The sequence below is a fragment of the Cyprinus carpio genome, chromosome A17 (genome assembly GCF_018340385.1).
Source record: "Cyprinus carpio isolate SPL01 chromosome A17, ASM1834038v1, whole genome shotgun sequence".
Lineage (NCBI taxonomy): Eukaryota > Metazoa > Chordata > Actinopteri > Cypriniformes > Cyprinidae > Cyprinus > Cyprinus carpio.
In genome coordinates this window covers 27,703,286-27,727,258 of record NC_056588.1, presented here as the reverse complement: position 1 = coordinate 27,727,258, position 23,973 = coordinate 27,703,286, and the positions used below count along the sequence as shown (strand labels likewise).

Sequence of the window (23,973 nt, the reverse complement as noted above, 5' to 3'; positions counted from 1 at the left end):
ATCAAATGCTCTCTAGAATCTGAAGCGCCCACCCCCTGCACTATAAATGGACGCTGAAGCGCCGGCTGATCGCTCACTTGTTCACAGTGTAGTATTTCCTGTATAGCGAATGGCTCGTAGTGCACAATGTAGGCGATAGGGAACGATTCAGACAGTGTAAAGAAGCTTTTGATTGGTGCAAATAAGGTCTGGTTTCATGTTGTGTCACGTGAACTGCGGCAGCGCACACAGTCTCCGAACTTTGGCTCCGGTCCAAAGACGCGATCAAACGGAGCAGATCATATGCACGAGTCGGCATAAATTAAAAACTAAAAAGCAGCCATTACTTCAGTCTTCAGTGTGACATAATCCTTAATAAATCATTCTAATATTTGGTGATGTAAATTTGAAAACTGTTTTTCTGCTTTACTGTCTTTACTGTAACTTTTAATCAATTGAATGCAACCTTGCTAAATGATTTTATTTATTTATTGCTAATTTTCAGCTATTGAAGTGGAATTGAACTTTTTCCCCCTTTTTCATTATAGCTGCACATCACTAATGCCTGGTCCATGCTGTGACAGATTTAAACTTCACATTCCATATGCTGGAGAGACTCTCAAATGTAAGTAGTTGCTCTATGAGTATGAACAGATCAGATATCACTCATGAATATATAAGTTGCTGAAGTTTGATGATGGTGGTTTGTTAGTGATATGTTCCTGTCGGACATGCTGTAATAGTGCTGATTTAATGTGTAGTGATGCATTATTGATTTATTACAGTTTCAAACTGCAATGTACAATATAAATCATCTTGTTGTTGTTTACTACAATACAACTTTAGAATAAAAGGATTGAAAGGATTTGTAAAATACTGTAGAAGGTAAGACATCATGGTAGCTTTTGTTTGACTTCTGTTCAGAGAGTCTCTTTGTGTTTGTATTTTCTGACATGTTATCATCAACTTCAGATCTGGGATTTGTCATCAAAGTGCTAGTGATTTTTTAAAACCTTATTAAAGCTGAGGTGGCAAATTCATTAAACGCCAGTGATATTTTGTGTTTAATAAACAGTTTATTTGTAATCCAGTCCAGTGAGTTCATGAGAGTCATTTTTGTAATTTAACATCTTATTACTCATTCTTGCTAAGGCAAACATCAATTTATACTTAAAGAAATAGTTCACCCAAAAATGAAATTTGCTCACCTGCATATCATTCCAAACTCATAACACTTTTGTGGAGCATAAAAGAAGATATTTTGAAGAATGTTTCAACAATTTTGTCCGTATTATTAAAGTCAGCAGGGACCAGAAGCCCCCAAAAGTACATAGGTAGTGTGAAATTAATCCATACACCCAGGATTATTGTCATTAACTAAAACTAAAACCATAAAAATAAATTAATAAAATACACATTAAATGAAATATAAATTATTTTCTTTCACGTAGTTGTCAAGGTAATATTTCTCATATTCATTTAGTTTGTTGAAGTACTAAAAACTAAAACTAAATAAATATAACAAATATTGGTGAGACTTGGCGACATGAGCATCACAGCTCAATATGTGGGAGCTCATGCCTAGAAGTTCATATACCTTCTGTTTATTTGCTTTATTTTGTAATAGACTAATTGTTTAGTGCCTAGCCAGCCCTTCTTTTTATTTGATTTTTTTTTTCAGCCCATTACGCTGTGAACTTTTTTTGCAAATGTTAGACCAATAAAAGTGTATTACACAGATTCTTCAAGACTTCGTAATGGTGGTGCACTGAGCACAATTCTTTCGATTTGGAAACAAGCTTCTGAGAAGGGCTTTTAGAAGTTTTGTCTGAAATGCTTTCAAGTACCACAGCTCAGTGATGTTTAATGAGGTTGCATAGTAATTATAACTCGGCAGTGATCTTAATTGGGAGTTCCTGTTATAGGTCATGAGTCATGAGACACTCAAAAACTCAAGCAGTTTTTCACGGAGGCCACATATGAACAAATTTCTTGGAGCTGGAATTGTCATGCAGTCTGACAGTGAGAAATCAAGGTTACTCAGTGAGGCTTTCTTCCTTTTGGAGATGCATGGCTATCGACTTAATTGTAATATTATGTTGTAATTTGTATCTGTTTAGAAGAATTATAAGAAAAACTATGGATTGTTTGATGAAGAAGTTTGGTTGTTGGTCATTTTGAGGGCATTGGTGCATGCCTGAGGCAGTGCTTTTAGTTGTGCATTATCAGAGCGTAATAATGTTAAATTTTTGCATTAGTGGCCTTTACTGAAGGTCAGAGCTCAAGTGCAAATTGAAACGGAAAATCCAATTTACTACTAAAATGGAGGCATCGCTGAGCGATGTGCACATTCTTAACACTGTGTCACAATAAATCATAGTAATCAGTATTTGAATTACATCCGTATTCTCACGTTAAGTAATAACATGTTCCTCTCACGTTAAGTAATAACATGCTTCATTTTTCAGGGAGTAGTCCATTAAACATTTTATTGACAGTTCTTTCCATGAATTAAAATAATTTTTTTTTTTTTTTTTTTTAGGTATTGTTCAGATAGAAATTGGTTTGAATGATTTTCTTGGAAAGCTGATGCGTTCACATATCCATTATTCATAAAATCTATTATGTTAGAAACACATTAAACTTTTTCTGCATCTAAATAATCAAGAAAGATAACAGAGTTGAGAGTTGGAACTGCTTCCTGGGTTTAATTGTACAACTGCCAGTGGCTGACAGCTGAAAAGTGACTCAAGACCTTTTCATAACTAATCGCCTTTGTTTTGCCGATAACTTGCCAAGGGATTCCAGACCTATGCAGATTATTATAGAATCTTCCAGAAACTCTGCATCATATGATATTTGATGGATCTGTGGAGTTGTGTTGTATGTCCCAACATCAATGGAATTCATTTTCTCAATTTATTTTTACTTAGAGCTGCTTACTGTAGATTCAGGAGAAACAGAGAGGGGGAAAAAAGCAAAGAAATATCTTAACATTTCTTAACTGTAGCTTGCTCTAATTGCTAGGTGGTTCATTTTGTTGCGGTTCTTCCAGGAAGAATGCAGATTGTTTACTTGTGATACTAAAGCTTTGGCAGGAGTGCTGACTGTTGTTTGCATGCAAAGAGAGCACTCCAGTCACTAAACAACATCCTCCGATGTTCTGCTTCTCACAAGAGTTTGTGACAGCTGGTATGGTATTTTTTGAGTGGTACCCATTTTGACTACCCTCAGGGTGTAAATTTGGGTAGTGCTGCATTATTGCCCAACATTTACGCTTCTATGCCAAGTCCATTGCTATCTCTTTTTAGGTATTTGGCAACTTTTCCAAGATGCCATCAGATGTGACAGATGTACGACACACATCATCCAGGCGCTTTTCCCTTGTGCTCCATCTGTGGAAAATTACTGTCTTGTGTTTATTTTGCTCTGTTTTTTTATCCATGGAAAAGACTGAGGAGCAGAAGTATGAAAAATAAGATAAACAGAATGGCTGTATAAATAGAAATATGTATTATTTGAACATGTGATGGTCTAAAATCATGTCAAGTGAAGTTACCTTTATTTATATAGCCCTTTGTACAATACAGATTGTGTCAAAGCAGCTTTACAGTGTTAAACAAGAAAATCATTTGCTGATAATGTAAGAGGACAATAGAAAACAGTCAGTTCATCATGTCTGATAGGAACATTGATGAGAGCTAAGCAAGCTACAACAATAAAGCTTGAAACAATGTCGCTTGAAACACTGATGTTGAGTTGTTAACTTATACAGTACTTCAAAAGTGTATGGCTACTGAAGCTCTGAGAAGCACAAAAAAAGTACCAGAAGTAAATATGTCTTTTGTTTCACCAGATCTTCTGCAGCTTACTGTGAAAATGTACATAATTATTAATAGCTTTAATAATCAATTTTGTTTTTCCACCTGTTTAAATCTGAGGTATTCATAACACTTGCAAGAACTTTTTGTGTATATCTTGAATGAGATAAACATATGTTTAGTCCTTTAAAGTGTCAAAAATCCTTGTCAATGTTGTGGTAACCTTTTGTGATACAGGAATGGTTCTTAATAATGATAAAGAAATTAATAGCCTATGTACTTTGACACGGTCCAGTGAGGTATGTTGTAGTACCCATCTTTGTTCCCAGAAAGGTACCAAATCCTTTTCTGAAAGCTTGTTTGTGTGCTTTCTAAGGGATTAATGGAACATGACAAATGTTTTTTGAAGTATAGAATTTGTACCTTTTTACCTGTAGCACATAGATAAAGCTCATCAAAATGGTGTCACATGTCCAACAATATTTATATCGGAGCTTTTTCAGTGGCTTGCTAATGTCCATTAGTATTATATTGCCCTTTGAGAGTTGGTGTTGCTTCAAGAGCCATTATGCCATGGAAACAAAATAGTCTTTGATACTGGCATTAGTTGTTCAGTCGAATAAGATCATGCTTTGATAAACAACCATGCTACCATTATTTTTTACATAATGAGCTTACATTGAAAGTACAGTGAGTACAGTGTGTAAATATCATATTGGCATCTAAAGTAAATCTTCTTGACACAGTGAGATTTGCTTTTTACATAGTGGAACTCTTCAGTGCTGCTTCAAAAGGAGTTTACAAATGTGATTCGGCTTGAACTCGATGTAAATCAATGAAGTATGTCATTTATTAAGTAATGATCATCGTGATTAACCCTTTCTTCTTACAGGGGACATTATCTTCAATGCCAAAGACCCAGAACTGCCCCCTGACTTTATCTTCGGAGAGGATGCTGACTTCCTTCCTGAACCATCAGAACTCCCGGTGAGTATTAAGATTATAATTATGTGACGTCATTACCCTGCATTCTGAATATAGAAGTTTATATAAGCATAATGTTACAGAACAGTAGTTTAGTAGACTAACTATACAAATACTGTACTTATAAATAGTAGTAAGAAGACATGAATGTACAAAAAGAAAAAACAACACCCATGCAAGATGATGCATTCAGTTTAGATCTTCTCTGTACAGAGAGACCAGATTTAACCAAATCTGACAAATAAAAATAGTATTTTTTTTTGTTTTTGTGTATGTTTTTTTTTTGGTGTCTCTTTTACCCCACAAAAATATTTTTCTAATATCTAGTGTGAAAAAAATGTGTTGTAGACAGGGTATAAATGTTTTTTTTGAAATGCACACAACAAGGCGGAACAATAGCTCTGTTATGATTGAATATCTTTGAAGTAGCAGTGAAACAGAGCTTTCAGCTGTTTTGACTTCCTTTAGTGCGGTTAGTTAAATCAGATGGCAGGTATCGATATGCGTGGTCGACTCAGCAGCCAGATTTGACCCGCGGGGCTTCCAGCGTTCTGAAGAGAGAGTGTTGGGGAATTACATAAGCGTTGCGTCTGCGCTTAAGAGTGTCCTTCTTCTGGTGCCGATTTTAGGATTCCACAATTAGCAACAGTGGCAGTACTGCTGCAGAACATACTCGAAAACAAGCATTCAGATAGAAAACTTGAAATCTTTCTTTCTTTCTTTCTTTCTTTCTTTCTTTTTAAGGAATGTTGTCGGTTTATTTTTTGTTTGGGGTTAGGAATATAATTTTTGCCATAAAAGGCTCACTGTTTCTCTACACAATCAGTGTACCACATGCTTAGCATTTGTTTATCCTGTATGGGGTTAGATTTATTTCCAAATAAATAGATTATGATCCTCAAATAAATGTGGAGCGTTTCATAAAATTCGATTTTCAAAGAAAAAAATGACTATTTATTTTATTGTAGCTAGAACATGCTTGTTCAGCACAGTGTGGTGTTATCTGATTGGCTTGAGTAGATGGTGGGTGGAGTCCAGCTGTCTTGATGCTAGAACTGTTTCAAAATCCACAAAAGCAGTTGAGTGATTCATAAATGCACAGGAAGTGATCCACAAATGTTCAGACGTGATTATTCCAGTTAACCACACTTATAGTTAATTATAGTTAACTATAATAACCATAAAAAAAAATAATTTAGACTTAAAAAAAAAAAAAACCCTAAGTAATAAAAATGACAAACAACAACATTACTAAACGAAAAAAAAAAAAAAAAAAAAAAAAAACTATTTTTATATTTCCAAGTCAGTGAAATCACTGTTCTATATTAATGCGCTGCTTTAATTGATGCACACAAACAAACACATCACTCGCACACACAAACACAGAGGGAGAGAGAGAGGTCGGAGATCGCAATTCACGCTACACACACAGAAACTTGTCAATGCTGCCCCACTACTTAAATAAATAGAACAGCATAGATACTGGATCGCTACATTATATTCCTCAGCAACGAGGTGGTAGTCGAAGTAACTATACACTGCTTTATTGTTTGTAGAGAGAGAAGCGCAGATGCAGATAACACACACACACACAACTGTCATTTCTCTCTCTTTCACTCTCTCTTTCGATTGATAATTAATTCAAATAAATGCTCTAATTCATAAAAAATAAATGTGGTCTTACTGCACTATTTCATCTCTGTATCTGATTTGAAGCGAGCAGAATGCTAGAGCTAATGAGCTGTAATTGATGAAAAGAACCGTCATTTTTACCCTTCCGGTCAAATACTGCACTGCAAACATAATTAAGAGCTTTAATTTGTCAATGCTGGCAAATGACCATGGTATAAGCGGAATAATGCATGGCTAGCTGTGCATTAAATGATTTTAATGCACTCCGAAGAAGGCAACCATCCTCCACTTCGCGTCAGGTCATGCTTGGCCTCCATGTCATGCATTAAAATTGTTTAATGCACAGATAGTCATGCGTTATCCCTTACTTATACAGCAATTCTTTCTGGTTCTCAAATCTGATTGGCTAAGAGCCTTTTCCAGGAGTGCGATATTCTAGTAATAACCGAACTTTTCATCATTGGTATCACTCCACTTGCAGTATTTCTCACAGCAAGTGTCATGGTGGACACCCAAATCCACTAAAATTTTATAAATAATACTGTTTTGTGTCACAGAATGTAGTTTTACGAGTTTTTAGGTGACAATGTACTTGTTTAGACTTGTGGTTTGTTAATAAAGATAAGGTTTATTTGAAAATTTTGGTTTTTATGTGAAGATGATCAGCGGCCGTTTAGCGCTCATGAACCCACTAAGAACAGTCTTACCTTGGCCAGATCTTCAGGAATTTGCCAATCAGCGGCCGTTTAAACATGATATATATATTTTGTTTTTTTTTTATTTTTTTATTTGTTACAGAGCAAATAATCTGTGGTCTTATTAATCTATTATTTGTTACAGAGCAATTTGTTTTTTTTTGTTTGTGATTTTATTTTTTTTGTTCTACAAATGGAACCCTTAGTTACATAGCTGTGCATCATATTTTTGTGAGTTTATGAAGAGTTAGTGAAAGAGTCTGATGGACTTTTTTTGTTTAAATCATCAGCATTTTTTTTATGTTTTTTTTTATTAATTCATTGTTTGTTAATTTCTTTCTTTTCGGTTAGGTTAAATTCTGTTAGTTCAAACAATACATAGGTCAAACCCCATAAGAAACCAGTCATGAGCCATTACCTTGTTTCCTTGATCCTTGATTTTTATTATATCCCTATTATGAAAATGAATGTTCTGTAATCACATTGTGTGAAAATCACAACAACAAATTCCACTGACCAGTGTCATATTGCATTCAGTTCTATTCTATTCTATTCATAGGCAAAATTTACTGGCATCTCAAAGGGGCCTGCCAGATTCCTCTAATGTTGTGTTAAATTACACAGAATTCTCATTATTAATGAGAATTCATCATATGGGTTTGTTCCTCAGAGATGATGTTTGCAAGGGAGAAAGAGTTTGTGCAAGACATAGTCTAGATTCGTCTGGACTCTGTTGTTGAGACTCCTCATACACTGATTACTTAAAGCTGTCCTCCAGGCTATTTTTAAGGAGGAACGGAATGAAAAAATCCCCTGCTTATGTCAGAGTCTGTGAAACGGTGACTGTTGCTCATGAAGCATGAGGGGGAAGCACCTCTGTGCTGCCAAGTCTGCACTCTGCCTATGTTTTTGCTTTGTGTTTTAGCTTCTTTATTATGGCGTGTATGTGTGTGCAGCCATTCGGTTTCTTTTCCAGGGCTTTTTTCTTGCTTGTTTGTTCTTCATCCTGTTTTTTCTGCACTAAGCACATTTTTTTTTAATGTGTAACCAAACATGAATGATCCAAAATGCCTGAGTATATTGATATGCCACATCAAAGGCAAACATAATGTCTAAAAACAGGTATTAATTAGTTGTATGTCTTATTATTCATCTTATTTTTTTCAATCTTTCCATATGGTTCTCCTGGTTTAATTCGTCAGTCAGTGCGTCCCATGCAGACTGATAATTTTCACATTGGCATGTGAGAGACTCAAGATCAACAATGATGTCTTGCATCCTGATTTTTCACACGTCAATATGCAGCTCTGTTCCAAAACCTAGCAAGCTGCCTACAGTACAGTAAAGTACAGTAGACATATTCCTCAAATGCAGAATCTTATGTGTTATAGGACCTCACAAGTAAATGATTTAGAAGGCTGCACATAGTCAGCAACTCGGAAGAGCATAGGTGATGTACAGTATCTCATTTGGCACCATACGTAGAGTTGTTCCAAATAAATTTTATTCGCAATCACAATCACATGACCCAGGGTTGCGAATCCTCTCAATTTGTTGTAAATTGTAAATGAAGTTCATGTAAAAATGTAAATGCAATTTAAAAATAATTAAATTGTTTTGTTTAGTTGTGATACATTTGAAAATTTGTGAAAAAAGTAGTTTACATAGGTTTTGTAAGTAGGGATGTAGCATCTTACTAAGCTAACAACAAAGATATCTGACTGTTACGTTTAATGATTCTAATTTTCACATCACCAGCGTTCTGATGCTGGACACTGGCTTGTTTTCCAGCAACATGAAAATATTGCAGAGATTTCACACTGCTTTGAGGAATTTCTGATGTCTCAGAAAAACTTGGGGTTGTTTACAGTCTGTCACAAGTATTATTAGCTGCTGACCACTATTTTGTTTCCATGGCTCGAATGGTGGGTTTATGTGAACAGCTGACACCAGAAGATTTACTAAGGTGTGAAAAAAAAAAAAAAAAAGTTATAAGAGTGTCCTCATCATTGGTATTTTTAAAGTTGATTAATGAAGGTTCTTTTTACTCATTTTTCAAGTTTTTTTATTTTTCCTCCATTTTAATTTTGTAAATATGTGGCTTATTACAGAAAGTTGATGTTGCACTTATGAACCCCGCACTCAGTTTTATCATGATGTCTCCTCAGAGATTGCTCTAAAAGGAATGGTTTACCCAAAAGTGAACATTCTGTCAAACTAGTATGGCTTTCTTTTTTCCCATGGATCACAAAAAGAAAAATTTGGCAGAATGAAGCTTAAAAAGTTGAGAAAATGTACCAAGATTTTTTTATCATGTTTTAATTTATATAGTTCTGTTGTGCAACATCTTATCTGACAAAAAAATAAACAAGCAATGTTTTATTGTAAATTAATTGTTATATTTTCATTTGATAACATTTTAAAAGCTTGATTAAATTGTTAAAGTTTTATTAGCTCATTTCATAGACATCTTTTTTGATGATAAACTTGTATTAATACTTGTGACTTATAATACTTGTGACATTTGAACACAGAAAAATAAAATGAAAAACTAATGTGCACAAATGCAAATAGGACTTTTATCATATTTAAGCCAAATATTAAGGAAAAAACAAAAATATTTGCAATGCAATACACCATAAACAGTAGAGATGTCCTGATGCTTCTTTGTTATTTGCTCTTAGTATTGGCGTTGTAATTTAATATCCTTAAGTACAGGCACACATTACTTATAACATTATGACTAGGCAGAGATTGTGTTGCTACCACAGAGATCACAAGTTTGATTTGGCTAGCGGTGAAAGCACTGCACGAAACATAATATGACTCAGCTAGCTCCAAACAGCAGCGTTGTAGCAATTTCATTCAGATATTTTTCATTCAAATAGCAGTGAGCACCTTAGAAGCTTAAGTTTTGGCACTTTCGTAGATGAAGGACAAATAGTGCACTATGGTGCAGATAAACTAATATCAATGGCATATACCATTTTAGAAAGCACAAAGAGTCAGAAATTAGACAGGCCACTCATCAAAAATCAATGGGAGGAATTGTATCATTCAGCAGGATGGCTATAGGACAGGATGTCCTGGAAAGAGACAATTACCTTCTTGCATTTTCATTTACATTATACATGCCATAATGCGATTGCCAAATGCTGTATTCAGTGCTGTTAGATTTTATTCATGATATTAAATTTAGGTCTTAATCCATTCAAATAAACAGGAGGACATATTGTACAGTACATGACTGAAGTAGCTTCCCAACATTGACCACTGAGTCGGCATTAATGATAACGTGATAACTTAAAAAACATATGCATTAAAATAAGGTTTTTACAGTTGTAATGCCGTTGTCCATTATTAGCTGGAGAACCATAATGATTCATTGTCAGAGTAGCGACAGCCAATCCTGTAGACTAATGTAAAGTTGGCCCAAAGTGATTCAGCATGCTGTGAAGAGGGCCAAAAAAAATGATACTTTATTCCAGCCTTAATTAATTCCTATAACCAGGCCATTCACTTGCACAACTTAGCAGAAAGTCTATGATTAAGTGGCGGTGCTTCCCAGAATGTACCTCTGAGATCAGGAAGCCAGACCTCAATTAGCAACTAAAGAAAGACACTACAGGCAAAACCATTATTTTAAAGCACTTTATCTGTTTGCTTATGTCTCATTTAATTGCAATACAATAACAATACAAAGACTGTTTTCTCAAAATTAGTTATTTCTCATGCGCTGTGCTAGAAATCTCCACTTCAGTATGTTTTTTTTTTATTATTATTATTTTTTATTTTCTCATTTATGGAGTAAGAGAGAGATCCTTATTCCCCTCTGTAAGAACTCTATTGTGCCAACAAAATTAAACATTTCTGTTCTTGAAATGTAAGCAAATTAGTGCATATTTAATTAGAATATTTGGTAACACTTTATTTTAAGGTGTCCTTGTTACACATTACATGTACTTACTATTATAATAACAATTAATTATGCATAATTACATGCAAGTAACCCTTAGCCAAACCTAAATCATAACCCTAACCATATAGTAAGTACATCTTGTTAATTAATATTACTTAGTACTTATATGTATAATCACACTGCAACAAGGACACCTTAAAATAAAGTGTAACCGAAAATTTCTGTTTTGTTTAATTAATAGGGGTTGGAATGGGGATGTAACTATTCACTCAACTCACGATTCCACGATTTGATTCGATTCACAAATCTTTTTTTTATTTTTTACAAAATGAGATTTAAGACAAGATATAAATTAAATGTGTCCTTTTAAATGCTTGGACAAAATGCTGCATATTTCTTTGTGAAATTGAAATATAACACTATAATTTTCTAATTTTTTATTTTGGAATTTGATTTTGTTGCTCTTTTCTTAGTTTTGATTGCTTCTATTGTCCTTATTTGTAAGTCGCTTTGGATAAAAGCATCTGCTAAATGACAAAATTTAAATATAATGTAAATGTAAATAACAAAACAAAATTGAAATTTTAAAACAAGCCTGAAATCAAATAAATAACACAAATAAAAATAAATCTCTTCATATAAACAAAATAAGTTTTTGCCTGTGCTCTCTTACACTTAAAATGAGAGGCAACCACTGCATTTTAATCATTATCCAAAAAAAAAGATGCTGCATACATGCAACATGAGCAGTTTTTAATCTAAATTAGATATAATTTATAATTTCGCAATTTGAAGCAAAAACAGAATGTTTTTGACATGGATTCATATAAACTCCTACCCCTAAATGAATCGCGATTTGTTTAGCATCTTAACCGATTTGAATCGTCACATATTTGAATCAATTTTCAACTGGCTCGCAGTTAATCGTTACATCCCTAGGTTGGAATTATGTCTGTTATTATGTCTCCTGAAGAGCAGAATAAGAGTGAAAGTGAAGCACAGTTCCGTTTGTTTAAATATGAGTAAGTCTGCTACATGCCTCTGTTTAGTGTCTCTAATAAAGTGACGTGACATTCAGCCAAGTATGGTGACCCATACTCAGAATTCGTGCTCTGCATTTAACCCATCCGAAGTGCACACACACAGAGCAGTGAACACACACACACACTGTGAACACACACCCGGAGCAGTGGGCAGCCATTTTATGCTGCGGCGCCCGGGGAGCAGTTGGGGGTTCGATGCCTTGCTCAAGGGCACCTTAGTCATGGTATTGAAGGTGGAGAGAGAACTGTACATGCACTCCCCCCACCCACAATTCCTGCCGGCCCGAGACTCGAACTCACAACCCTTCGATTGGGAGTCCGACTCTCTAACCATTAGGCCACGACTTCCCACCTAAACCTCTGTCAAACACTAACACTGCTGCAGCAGCACACTACAGAGCTTGACCACTTTTGATTTTAATTAGTGGCTTTTCTGGCCATTGAGGAAAGAGCAGCTAATTGTGGCGAGGTGGCTGAGACAGTGGTCTAAGCTCTGGGATGGAACATCTCAAATTAGCCATGGGAAAACTGGAGAGATCAAAGCAAGCTCAGTTTAAGTTTCACCGGGCTTCGGAGAATCGAGTCTGCAGTCTAGACAGCAAACATCTCAGCCTGTGGTGATGTCTTGTTTAGGCTTATATTAATGATTCATGCAATGCATAATCCTGCTATATTCCAAATTTTTGTGTGACCTTGTTTCGACCGTGGTTCAACTCACACTTTATTCAAGGGTTTCAGGTTTAGAAGGCATTGTAACTTAATATAATAATTAATACGTGTGACTATTGAATTATTCAGTGATGGGCTATTCAGGACGGAGTGGTGTATGGTCAAAAGAATAACACCAAATTACTGAACAAGTGAAACCATCAAGATAAAAAATATATAAAATATATATTTTTATTGTAGAAGTACTTTTAAACTATAATCATCATTTAGGCATTGGGAAATGTGTCGTTGACTTCATTCATACTTATATTGAATGTAATTATTCTGTGATATATTTTACTTATATAATTAAAACTATTAATACTTTGACTTCCATTTAGATTTAGGTCTATGGCTATTTTTACAACATAGTTGAATGTGGCCCAAATAAGATTGATTGATTAATTGATTTTTATAAAATAAAAAAAATTTGAATGACAGTGTGAACAATTACAGTCACTTCTGATCTTGGCCACTGTCAGATCCAAATTCATGCTATATATATATATATATATATATATATATATATATATATATATATATATATATATATATATATATATATATATATATATATTATATATTATAATTTATAATTTTGTTGTTAAAATTTTATAACTCAACATTTGTCTGTAATAATAAATATATTGTGTTGTTTAAATGAAAAATCTTATGTAGCAGATGGATAAATCAGACACATTATTATTTGTTATATTTAGCAAATAATCCAAGAGACCCCTCACCCAGCAATCGGACTGGGTGCCGGGATGACTGTGAACAACCCCCAGGACACTGGTTTCCATGGCAGCAAGGACACCTCAGCCAGATAACATAGCTTTTATGGCTCAGTGTTAGAAAGGCTTCACATCCATGACCCGGTCCACTTCTTCTTCTGCTCTGACTGCTCTTACTCCCTTGCCCCTTGGACATCCAGTCCAGCGGCAATCCACGGGACCTCTCCTGCGCTGGCAGCACCTCATAGTTCCAACAAGCCATGTTACCACTTCTCACCTGGGAGAGAACTCTCTCGACCACCACCAAGTCAGATTAACATCTTTGGAATTTGTCACTCTTCAACCTAGAAGAACGTGATCCCATTTCCGTCACCATCAAACCTTCAAACCATTAAGACTTTCATATGAGACTGGATCCGAATGCTTGTTCAACGGCTGAGGCAATGGAATTATCATACATTTAACAAAACAAAACAGGTTTAGTATAAACTGTAGCCCCGTTGTAAAACAGCACTGATGGTTTCACTCCTTTCACTGATGGTTAACTGACTCCTTTTCATAGCTTTTTTCCTTGGTTTCTTTAACAGGCTCCATTCATTCATTTCCACTTCCGCATGTACAATATGTATGCGTGAGTGTTTGTTTAGACTAGTTACAGTGCACAGCATAAATGAGTACACCCCCTCTGAATAAATATAAAATGTATATTTTCTTAATGATTACTAATATAATTCATGGAAAGTTGGCAAAATTGAAACACATTAAACATATACTTAATAAAAACAACAAAATATATGCCAATATTTTCTGTAAGATAAATAAATTAGCCAATTCTGTTTAAATGAAGGATTGCAGAAATGATTACACCCTAGATTTAATTCAGAAAATGTATAATATTCTAGTACTTAGTCTGTCCTTCCTAAACTTAAAGTATACTGCTCTGACCCTTCTTGGCACTGAGTGTACAAGTTCATGACAAATTTTCACATCTGTCTTGTTTAACTCCTGGACGACCTCCTTGCTCTGGCCTTTAATGGGGAGTTTTGCTCAGCTCGTCTCTACAGAATCTCCCGCAGCTGCTCAAGAGCGTTAAGATTGAGTGAAATACATGTCGACTGAAGGATTTTCACCTTGGGAGAATGAATATCTTCATTGTCATGCTGAAAAAATGCCCAATAATGCAGGGATTGAGGGGAGGGTAGCATTTTCTGTTTTTAAGTTTTTGTATTACATCACATCACATCACAGTAGTGTGTGAATTCATGCCAGCATTGATAAAGCACAACTCCCTCACACCTTCAGCACTCATTCATCTCTATATAAAAGCTTTACTACCACTGAACGTCACTGTTGGTACCAAGCACTTCTCACTGTACACCTCCTCTAGCAACACCAGAACATGTTGGATGCTTTTGGATCCGAAACAATTGACTTGGTCTCTTAAGACCAGAGTATGGATTCCCAGAAGTCTCTATTTTATAAATATGGGCCTTGGAAGAGGTTAAATGAGTTTATTTTGCTTTGGCTACAGTAGGTAATTCTAGTGGTGACAACAAGCATGCATGCCACTTCTGCAGACTGCATCATAAGGGCCTTTCACACCGCAGGAACCTTTTCATAGTACCAGAACTAATTGTGGAACTACCCACTTTTGGGCGTTTTCGCACTGCAGGAACTGGATGCGATTTTAGTACCGGACTGCCTTTTTGAGATCATTATTGTGAAACCCGCAAGACACTACAAAAACACAGCTCCGATCACAGCGTCCTCCATCCTCCTGTTGTCAACGTTGTTCTTCTTTGTTAACGTTGTTGAAAGCCATGCACAAATGACATCGCTATTGACCAGCTTACGTCACTTTCTAGTACACACTGTCAGTGCGAATGGGAAACTGGGATGGTACTGGGAAACAGTTCGCGCAAAATCGCCCAGGTACATTAGTACTGTACATTTCGTTCTGGAACTAAAGCGGTACTCTGTGAGATAAAGTGTCACTCTTTTCATAGCTTTTGCCGGCTCTGAGACACTTGCATGTTATTTATCCTGCTCTTTCTAAATGAAAACTTAAAGTGAAGACCTGAGTATTTCAGGAGCCTTATCACAAGTCCATTATTTTTGAATGTCAGTGCTACTTCTGCTATATTTTTACACTTAAAACAATAATTTGGTATTCCTCTTGTACTGTACCATTGTCCTCTTTTATGCTAAGAAATACAGGTGCTAGTCATATAATTAGAATATCATCAAAACGTTGATTTATTTCACTAATTCCATTCAAAAAGTGAAACTTGTATATTATATTCATTCATTACACACAGACTGATATATTTCAAATGTTTATTTCCTTTAATTTTGATTATTATAACTGACAACTAAGGAAAATCCCAAATTCAGTATCTCAGAAAATTAGAATATTACTTAAGACCAATACAAAGAAAAGATTTTTAGAAATCTTGGCCAACTGAAAAGTATGAAAATGAAAAGTATGAGCATGTACAGCACTCAATACTTAGTTGGGGCTCCTTTTGCCTGAATTACTGCAGCAATGCGGCTTGGCATGGAGTCATTCAGTCTGTGGCACTGCTCAGGTGTTATGAGAGCCCAGGTTTCTCTGATAATGGCCTTCAGCTCTTCTGCATTCTTGAGTCTGGCATATCGCATCTTCCTCTTCACAATACCCCATAGATTTTCTATGAGGTTATGGTCAGGCGAGTTTGCTGGCCAATTAAGAACAGGGATACCATGGTCCTTAAACCAGGTACTGGTAGCTTTGGCACTGTGTGCAGGTGCCAAGTCCTGTTAGAAAATTAAATCTGCATCTCCATAAGCTTGGTCAGCAGCAGGAAGCATGAAGTGCTCTAAAACTTCCTGGTATACGGCTGCTTTGACCTTGGACCTCAGAAAACACAGTGGACCAACACCAGCAGATGACATAGCACCCCAAACCATCACAGACTGTGGAATCTTTACACTGGACCTCAAGCAGTGTCAATTGTGTGCCTCTCCTCTCTTCCTCCAGACTCTGGGACCCTGATTTCCAAAGGAAATGCAAAATTTACTTTCATCAGAGAACATAACTTTGGACCACTCAGCAGCAGTCCGGTCCTTTTTGTCTTTAGACGCTTCTGATGCTTTCTGTTGTTCAAGAATGGCTTGACACAAGGAATGCGACAGCTGAAACCCATGTCTTGCATACATCTGTGCGTATTGGTTCTTGAAGCACTGACTCTAGCTGCAGTCCACTCTTTGTGAATCTCCCCCACATTTTTGAATGGGTTTTGTTTCACAATCCTCTCCAGGGTGCGGTTATCCCTATTGCTTGTACACTTTTTTTCTACCACATCTTTTCCTTTCCTTCACCTCTCTGTTAATGTGCTTGGACACAGAGCTCTGTGAACAGCCAGCCTCTTTTGCAATGACCTTTTGTGTCTTGCCCTCCTTGTGCAAGGTGTCAATGGTTGTCTTTTGAACAGCTGTCAAGTCAACAGTCTTCCCCATGATTGTGTAACCTACAGAACTAGACTGAGAGACCATTTAAAGGCCTTTGCAGGTGTTTTGAGTTAAATAGCTGATTAGAGTGTGGCACCAGGTGTCTTCAATATTGAACCTTTTCACAATATTCATTTTTTTGAGATACTGAATTTGGGATTTTCCTTAGTCGTCAGTTATAATCATCAAAATTAAAAGAAATAAACATTTGAAATATATCAGTCTGTGTGTAATGAATGAATATAATATACAAGTTTCACTTTTTGAATGGAATTAGTGAAATAAATCAACTTTCTGAAGATATTCTAATTATATGACCAGCACCTGTAAGTCAACTGGCAGTTCTCTCCCAAGTGGTTCCACTGCTGCCAGTATTAAGTCTGAGAATGATTCAGTGGGCTATATAACACTTTTAAAGGGGTCATATGACGTTGCTAAAAATAAAATTTTTTGTGTGTATTTGGTATAATGCAATGTGTTTATGTGGTTTATGGTTAAAAAACACAGAGTGTCAGGCACGTTTATAAACCAAATAAATTAAGTAATTTGTGAATTAGTGTGTACTGGAGACGCAAACCGTTTCAAACGATTAAGTTCGATTTGGTGAACTGGTTCGGCCGGTTCACAAAGAAGATCCAGTTAAATAGAATGATTAATTCTATGATCAGCGGGACCCCGGTGGAGAGGGTGAGCAGCTTCAAGTACATTTGTGTAAACATCTCCGAGGACCTGACTTGGACTACCCACATTCAAACTCAGGTTAAGAAAGCCAGGCAAAGACTGTACCATCTGCATCAGCTGAGAAAATTCAGGGTCTCACCAGCAATCCTGAAAACTTTCTATTCAGGGGCCAAAGAAAGTGTATTGACTCAGTGGATCTCAGTGTGGTATGGGAACAGCTCCAGTCAAGACTGCAAAGCCCTACAGAGAGTTGTGCGCTCAGCTGTGCGCATCTCAGGGTCTGCTCTCCCCTCTCTGCAGGGCATCTACCTCAAACGCTGCAAAAGCAGAGCTGTTAAAATCATTAAGGACACAAATCACCCTGGTAACTTTCTTTTCATTTTGCTGCCATCTGGTAAGCACTTCCGTAGCCTGATGGCAAAAACTGAGAGACTTAGGAGAAGCTTTTCCCCCAGGCCATCAGGCTCCTAAACTCAAACTCAGTCTCTTAACCTCTACATGACTTCACTTACTTATCAGTAAGATACTGAATATACTGACATTGACACTTGCACACAGCAATTTTTATTATTTTTATTTTTATTTATTTACATTTTTACCTCTATTGCTGCTATGTAAATACCCTGTACAACCTGTTTGCACATTCTCCTCTTGTAAATTCCTGCTCATCTTAATATTTAATAAGTCTACAGTATATTGTCCTGCACATTTTATTTTCTAAGCATTTTATTTTATTCTTATTTTTTTTAATCTTACTTTTTCCATATCATATTTTTTGTATAATTTTCTTGTTTTTGTATTCTTTAATAATTGCACTGTCCATGGAGCGGACCTGACTTACATTTCACTGCTGGTCATATGCTCTCCATATAACCATGTATGTGACAAATAAAAATCTTGAATCTTGAATCCTAATTATAATTAATTGTAATCATTTATATACATTTCCTTTTTGAGCTAATTTGCTAAACTAATTTGGTGGTGTATCTATGCACATTTTCTACTTTTGTGTAGATAGTATAAACTTAACTTCTTCTAATGATGTAGTAGCTTAATGAATTTATCGAGGGTTAATGTTATAGGGTTGCAATAATTGGATATTGTGTCATCTCTGCATGGTTTTTTCTTATGTTATAGATTAAAGTGCCTGTCATTTGCCCCTCTCCCTTTCTCTGGATACATCATTTCCCATCAGTTCCAATGGAGGGATATTTCAGTGGTCTCCCGGAATTGCCTTCAAGTTTTTCTAGGCCTGTTCTGGCAATCACACCGGCAGTTCTGTTTTTTTTTTTTTTTTTTTAACGAGTCACTTGGCATAATGGGAAGGATGAAGCATTGACAATAGAGAGGTAGGAGGGGTTGTATTTTCCATGGCCTGAATACACCGTTTATACTGACCAGGAAACTGCCGGGAAGTGTATCAGCAAGGGAGATTTTGGGAACAACCAGAGGCTGGATACAAAAGTTTTAATGTACACCCTGTCATCTCTTTCTAATTTAGTGCTGGTTAATTCTGGTAAACTGACTGAGATTGCATTGTTTTATTCTTCTAAACTTTATCTGACTGGCCTTGTTTGATATGCCCCAGTTGCAGGGAATTAAATAAGTAATATAATATAGCTGGAACAAGGCCTGAACCCTAGAAACCTCCTATTTACAACAAAGATTAGGTTGTAAAGAGCTAATTTTCTGAAATGTCTACCAGGCAAGAAAACTGGAAGAAAATAAATAAATAAATATACCCTGAAACAATTTCAGGTGGAAAAAAACACACAGTTCACACAAGACATTACACTCATGCAGTCTGTATTATTAAGGCGCACTGTCTTATTAAGACCCTGTCATAACTAGCTTGACTAACATTTTCACATGCTTTCACTTTCAGGTTTACAGGCCAGTTATTTTTTTTTTTTTTTTTTATTTTTTTTTTTTCACCTTAACGCTTTAATGGTACCTTCTCCAGCCTCTTAAATTTGCTCATCTGGAGTTTCCACACATTTTGCAACACTCTGTCCTGAGTGACCTGTTTAATTTCAGCCCTTTCATTTCTCTGGCCCTGTTTGCTTCCAGGTCTCTTACACACCAGGAATTCTGCTTTGAACAGCGGTTTGAAGTGTTCAAAGTAATAATTGCAAATGTCTGTGTTTAACCTGCACCTGAACCATGAGTGAACTTTGGGAAATACCCTCAACTGCCATAAATCCAGACATGCAGGAGAGTGGAGGCACCTCGGCACCATTTGCTGACTTTAAGTGCTATAATCCTCTGCTGCTCTCACAGAAAAACCGGTTTTAGCGAAAAACAAAAAAACAAAAACCTGGTTTACTTACAGTAACAAAGCACTATTTTAGGTCTAGTGTAGTTTAAGCTCAGTTGAGATCACCACTTAATTGTGACCATTGAGGTCAAACTAAGTAAGGTGATATGCAGCAGTAATGCCGAACAAATTAACTTTCTCAAAGCAGTTGAACTGGAGTGTCAGTGCTTCAATCATGCTTCAACCCATCCTGAACTCTTTACATCAAATTATGTAGCTTATCGAGAATTGTGTTGTTACTTTTCTAAGAAAGCAATTCTTGCCTTTTTTCACTTAGTGGGCAATAATGGATGAATCTTGCAGATTTACTGTGAAGAGATTAGACTTGATTACCTGGTAAAGAAAAGTTCCTTACTGTTGTCTGTCATGGGAAAGGAAATGCGGTGGATGCGATAAAAAAATTCATGTTAATAGAATCTGCTGTTCCCTCCTGCTGAAGGAACACCTCATGTCTTGTTACACAACAATGCAGTGCTGGGTAACTATATACAGAGGCAGGCAAACCTGGGCACACTTAACCACCATTTCCTTTTCCTTCCTGTTCTTCTAAAGCAAATCCCAAAGTTAATGCAGCTATTACTGGCAAAGCCATTGACAGAAACAGAAATATCTTTGTGTGTGTGGTTCACAATATTATTGTCATCCAGTGGTGATGCTCTATTTAGGAGTATATATTTTGTATATTTATGAATAAATGGCAATGTCAAGCCAAATTTTTATTATTATTTTTTTTTTTTTTTTTTTTGTTGGGTTATTCTTTTTGTTGTTTGGTCATAATAATATAGTTGTTTTGTTGTTGTTTTTTTTGCAATGTTGTTACTTCTTGTTTATTTTATATTTATTTATTTGTTAAAGTTTGCACATTGTGTTCTGTTAATTTAGTATATTAATGTATTGTTATTATATAAATATACATTGATAGAAAAGGACAATCATATAAATCAGGTTTTAATAAATTTAAAGACAGGTCAGTTTCTGAAGGTTAGGCACCTGCTTTGACTTGTTGTGATAAAAGCATTGACTGTAAAAAAAAAAAAAAAAAAAAAAAAAAACCTTGTCACCCGTAGGTTTCTGAAGAGCATTTTTGAAGCCTAAAGTGGGCGGAGCCAGATGTCGCCATCTTGGCATTGCATCACTCTCAGATAATCGAAAATGAGCTAAGAGGTGGGACGTGGGTGGAGCTGGTTGCTGAAACCACACCCACCTAGCTTGCAATCCACCTGTCACTCAAGTGGCCACACCCTTAATTATGCAGAACTTTAAGGCTTAATATAATTTAAACGGATGAGTTATAAAAAAAAAAAAATTCACCAACCTTTCAGTTGTCATGAAGGGTAAAATTAGCTATATAGACCAAAACCACTTGGGCATTTTAACATGGGGGGTATATGGGATTGACTCCCTTTTGGAGCCAGTCTCTAGCGGCCAGTCGATGCATTGCAGATAGAAGTCACTTCCGTGTTGGTTTCAAAAGAGAGGCCGGAAAGTTGCCACTTGGGAAAAAGACATACTTTTCTGTAGAGTTTCAAAGCCAATTTTTTTTTTTTTTTTTTACCCTTTTTGTGGTAAGTGCCTTCTCTTGTTTATTTGAAGTGTCATGTTCATGTGAAGAGAACATTCTGGACTTCACCAGCCAAGTCCCTTTGAACACATGACAAAATCAATTTAGTGTGATCTTAAACTTGGCACTCTTTAGACACTCTTCATAAGGAAAAATGAACACTTGCCCACACTCAATTTAGACGCTAGCTCAGATTAATTTAATACTCAAAATATTTTTCCTCTTTTTAATTTTCTGCTTAAGTTTGTTGCTATTTATTGAGGCTGATTGCCAGCGGCACTAAAAATTATGTTAAGGTGCTTAAATATTAGCTTTACCCTAAAAAATTATCTCTGAATTTCAGATGACAGCTCTTCTTATAGAACTTTGGAGAAGCATTTTGGAAACAGAAACAACTGTTTAAGAGCCTCAAGACCTTACATTATATTTTCTATTGTTTTGTGTCTGTTTCTAATTACAAAATTTGAGAAGTTATAAGCTTATTGCAGAAGGCATCAATTTACCCAATAAAAAAAAGTCCAATACAGAGGTTTTATCAACAAATTTACATAGTTTAATTGGCTCACCAACAGATTTTTTTGTAACTGATGCATTAATATGCAGAAAGCCACTGTCAGAGCAGCTCTTTCTATTTGTGTGTGTGCGTGTGCATGCATGTGTGTGGGAGGTTTGCTCTGAAGGTGAGGAGGACTGGGTGTGCCTCTCGGGCGTCACTGAACCTGGAGGCGTCACGCCCACGGCACATCATCCTCGACCCAGCTCTGACAGATCAATTTACAGGAACTCGCACTCCCCTCTTAAAATGCTCCCAGTGTGGCCGCATAGTAACAGTGAAACAAAAAGACTTCATGAAGATCTGCAGAACAGTTATGTGTTTATTATTATTATTATTATTATTAGTTTTTTTATTATTATTATTATTATCCCTTTTTTGTCAGTGTGCCCCAGTGCATTAAATTCAACATAGTAAAGTGTCAAACTACATTGCAATTCAGAAAAACTGAATTACCAAAAGGCAAATTTAAATAAATTAAATTGATTTTTAAAAATGTATATCTGTTAAAGGAGTAGTTCACTTTCAAATTAAAATTTCCTGATAGTCTACTCACCGCCCATCCAAGATGTTTATATACTTTTTAACCACAAATGCTCGTCTTGTTCTAGCTCTGTTTGCGCATGCGCATCTACATGTATTACATAATCCCATTGGATAGTGCTTCCGCCTATGTCACACATGACCTTTCCAAGGTGATTACATAATGAATGAATTCGAGCTAGTGCATGACCAGCATTTGTGTGTATAAAGCATATACATTTTTTTTTTTTTTTTTTTTGAAAATGACCGATCGTTTCGCTAGATATCACCCTTATTCCTTGTCTGGTACCGTGTAGAGCCCTGCCCTGAAGCTGCTCTGAAACTGCAAATTGGACCTTCAACCGTTTGTTAACTGTTGAAGTCCATTATATGGACAAAAATCATGGGCTGTTTTCCTCAAAAACCTTCATTTCTTTTAGACTGAAGAGAAAAAGACAAAAAAAATGCCTAAACTTTACCATAAAAATGTGGTAAAAACACAGACTGTAAAGAGAAAGACACATCAAAGTTCTATACTGCTAGCCTTTCCACAAACTATGATTAATAATATTATATAGAAAGTGCACAGTGTTAATACAACAGTACACCATCATAGTATGCAATAAACATTAACAACATAAAATGTCACATAAAATCCTTTAAATAAGTGTTTGGAGAAAAAAGATGAGAAACGGTTATTTCAGTGAAAAGAAACCTCAAATGTGAGCTAGCTGTCACGAAAGAATTGTAGGAATGAAAATTTGCATTTTTACTGTTTAAGGTGACACTTTTTCAGCTTTCAAAAACTAAACATTTAACAGTATTTTACTGTAAAATTACGTGAAATGTCCCATTAGTTCTATTACAGCTTTTCACCATTAACAAATTAATAGGCTTTACCATTGTGTTCTACCAAGAACTATGAGGATGTCATTCATTGAAAACAAATTGATTTTAAACACCCTTTATTCTCTCTCTCTCTCTCTCTCTCTCTCTCTCTCTCTCTCTCTCTCTCTCTCTCTCTCTCTCTCTCTCTCTCTCTCTCTTTATTTTTATAACCATGAGGTACATTTTTGTGTAATGTGTGTAATGATGAGATGTTACAAAATGAAGATTGCGTTGTCCTCTCTCTGGGTAAAAAATGTTTTCCAGGCAGACAGGACTTGGAGTGACTCAGAAAAGGTGTAAATATTGCTTCACTGTACCTGCATAGACCTTTTGTTTTATGGCACATATCTAGGATTTTGCTGTCTCAATTGTATTGTCTGGGGAGCACAAAGTGACAGAGACTCTCTGGGGGCCCTGGTAAGTCCAAACACAGTTCCTCTGACACAG

General features: G+C 35.9%; 1 protein-coding gene across 1 annotated transcript in view; it reads left to right on the top strand.

The window, feature by feature from the left end:
• The window catches only part of babam2 (BRISC and BRCA1 A complex member 2), a 91,913-nt gene that overhangs the window by 5,182 nt on the left and 62,758 nt on the right, over window positions 1-23,973 (top strand). The window contains exons 3-4 of the mRNA XM_042774556.1: window positions 528-604; window positions 4,693-4,787. Coding sequence (XP_042630490.1) covers window positions 528-604; window positions 4,693-4,787 — 172 coding nt within the window. The remainder of the gene's footprint in view (window positions 1-527; window positions 605-4,692; window positions 4,788-23,973) is intronic.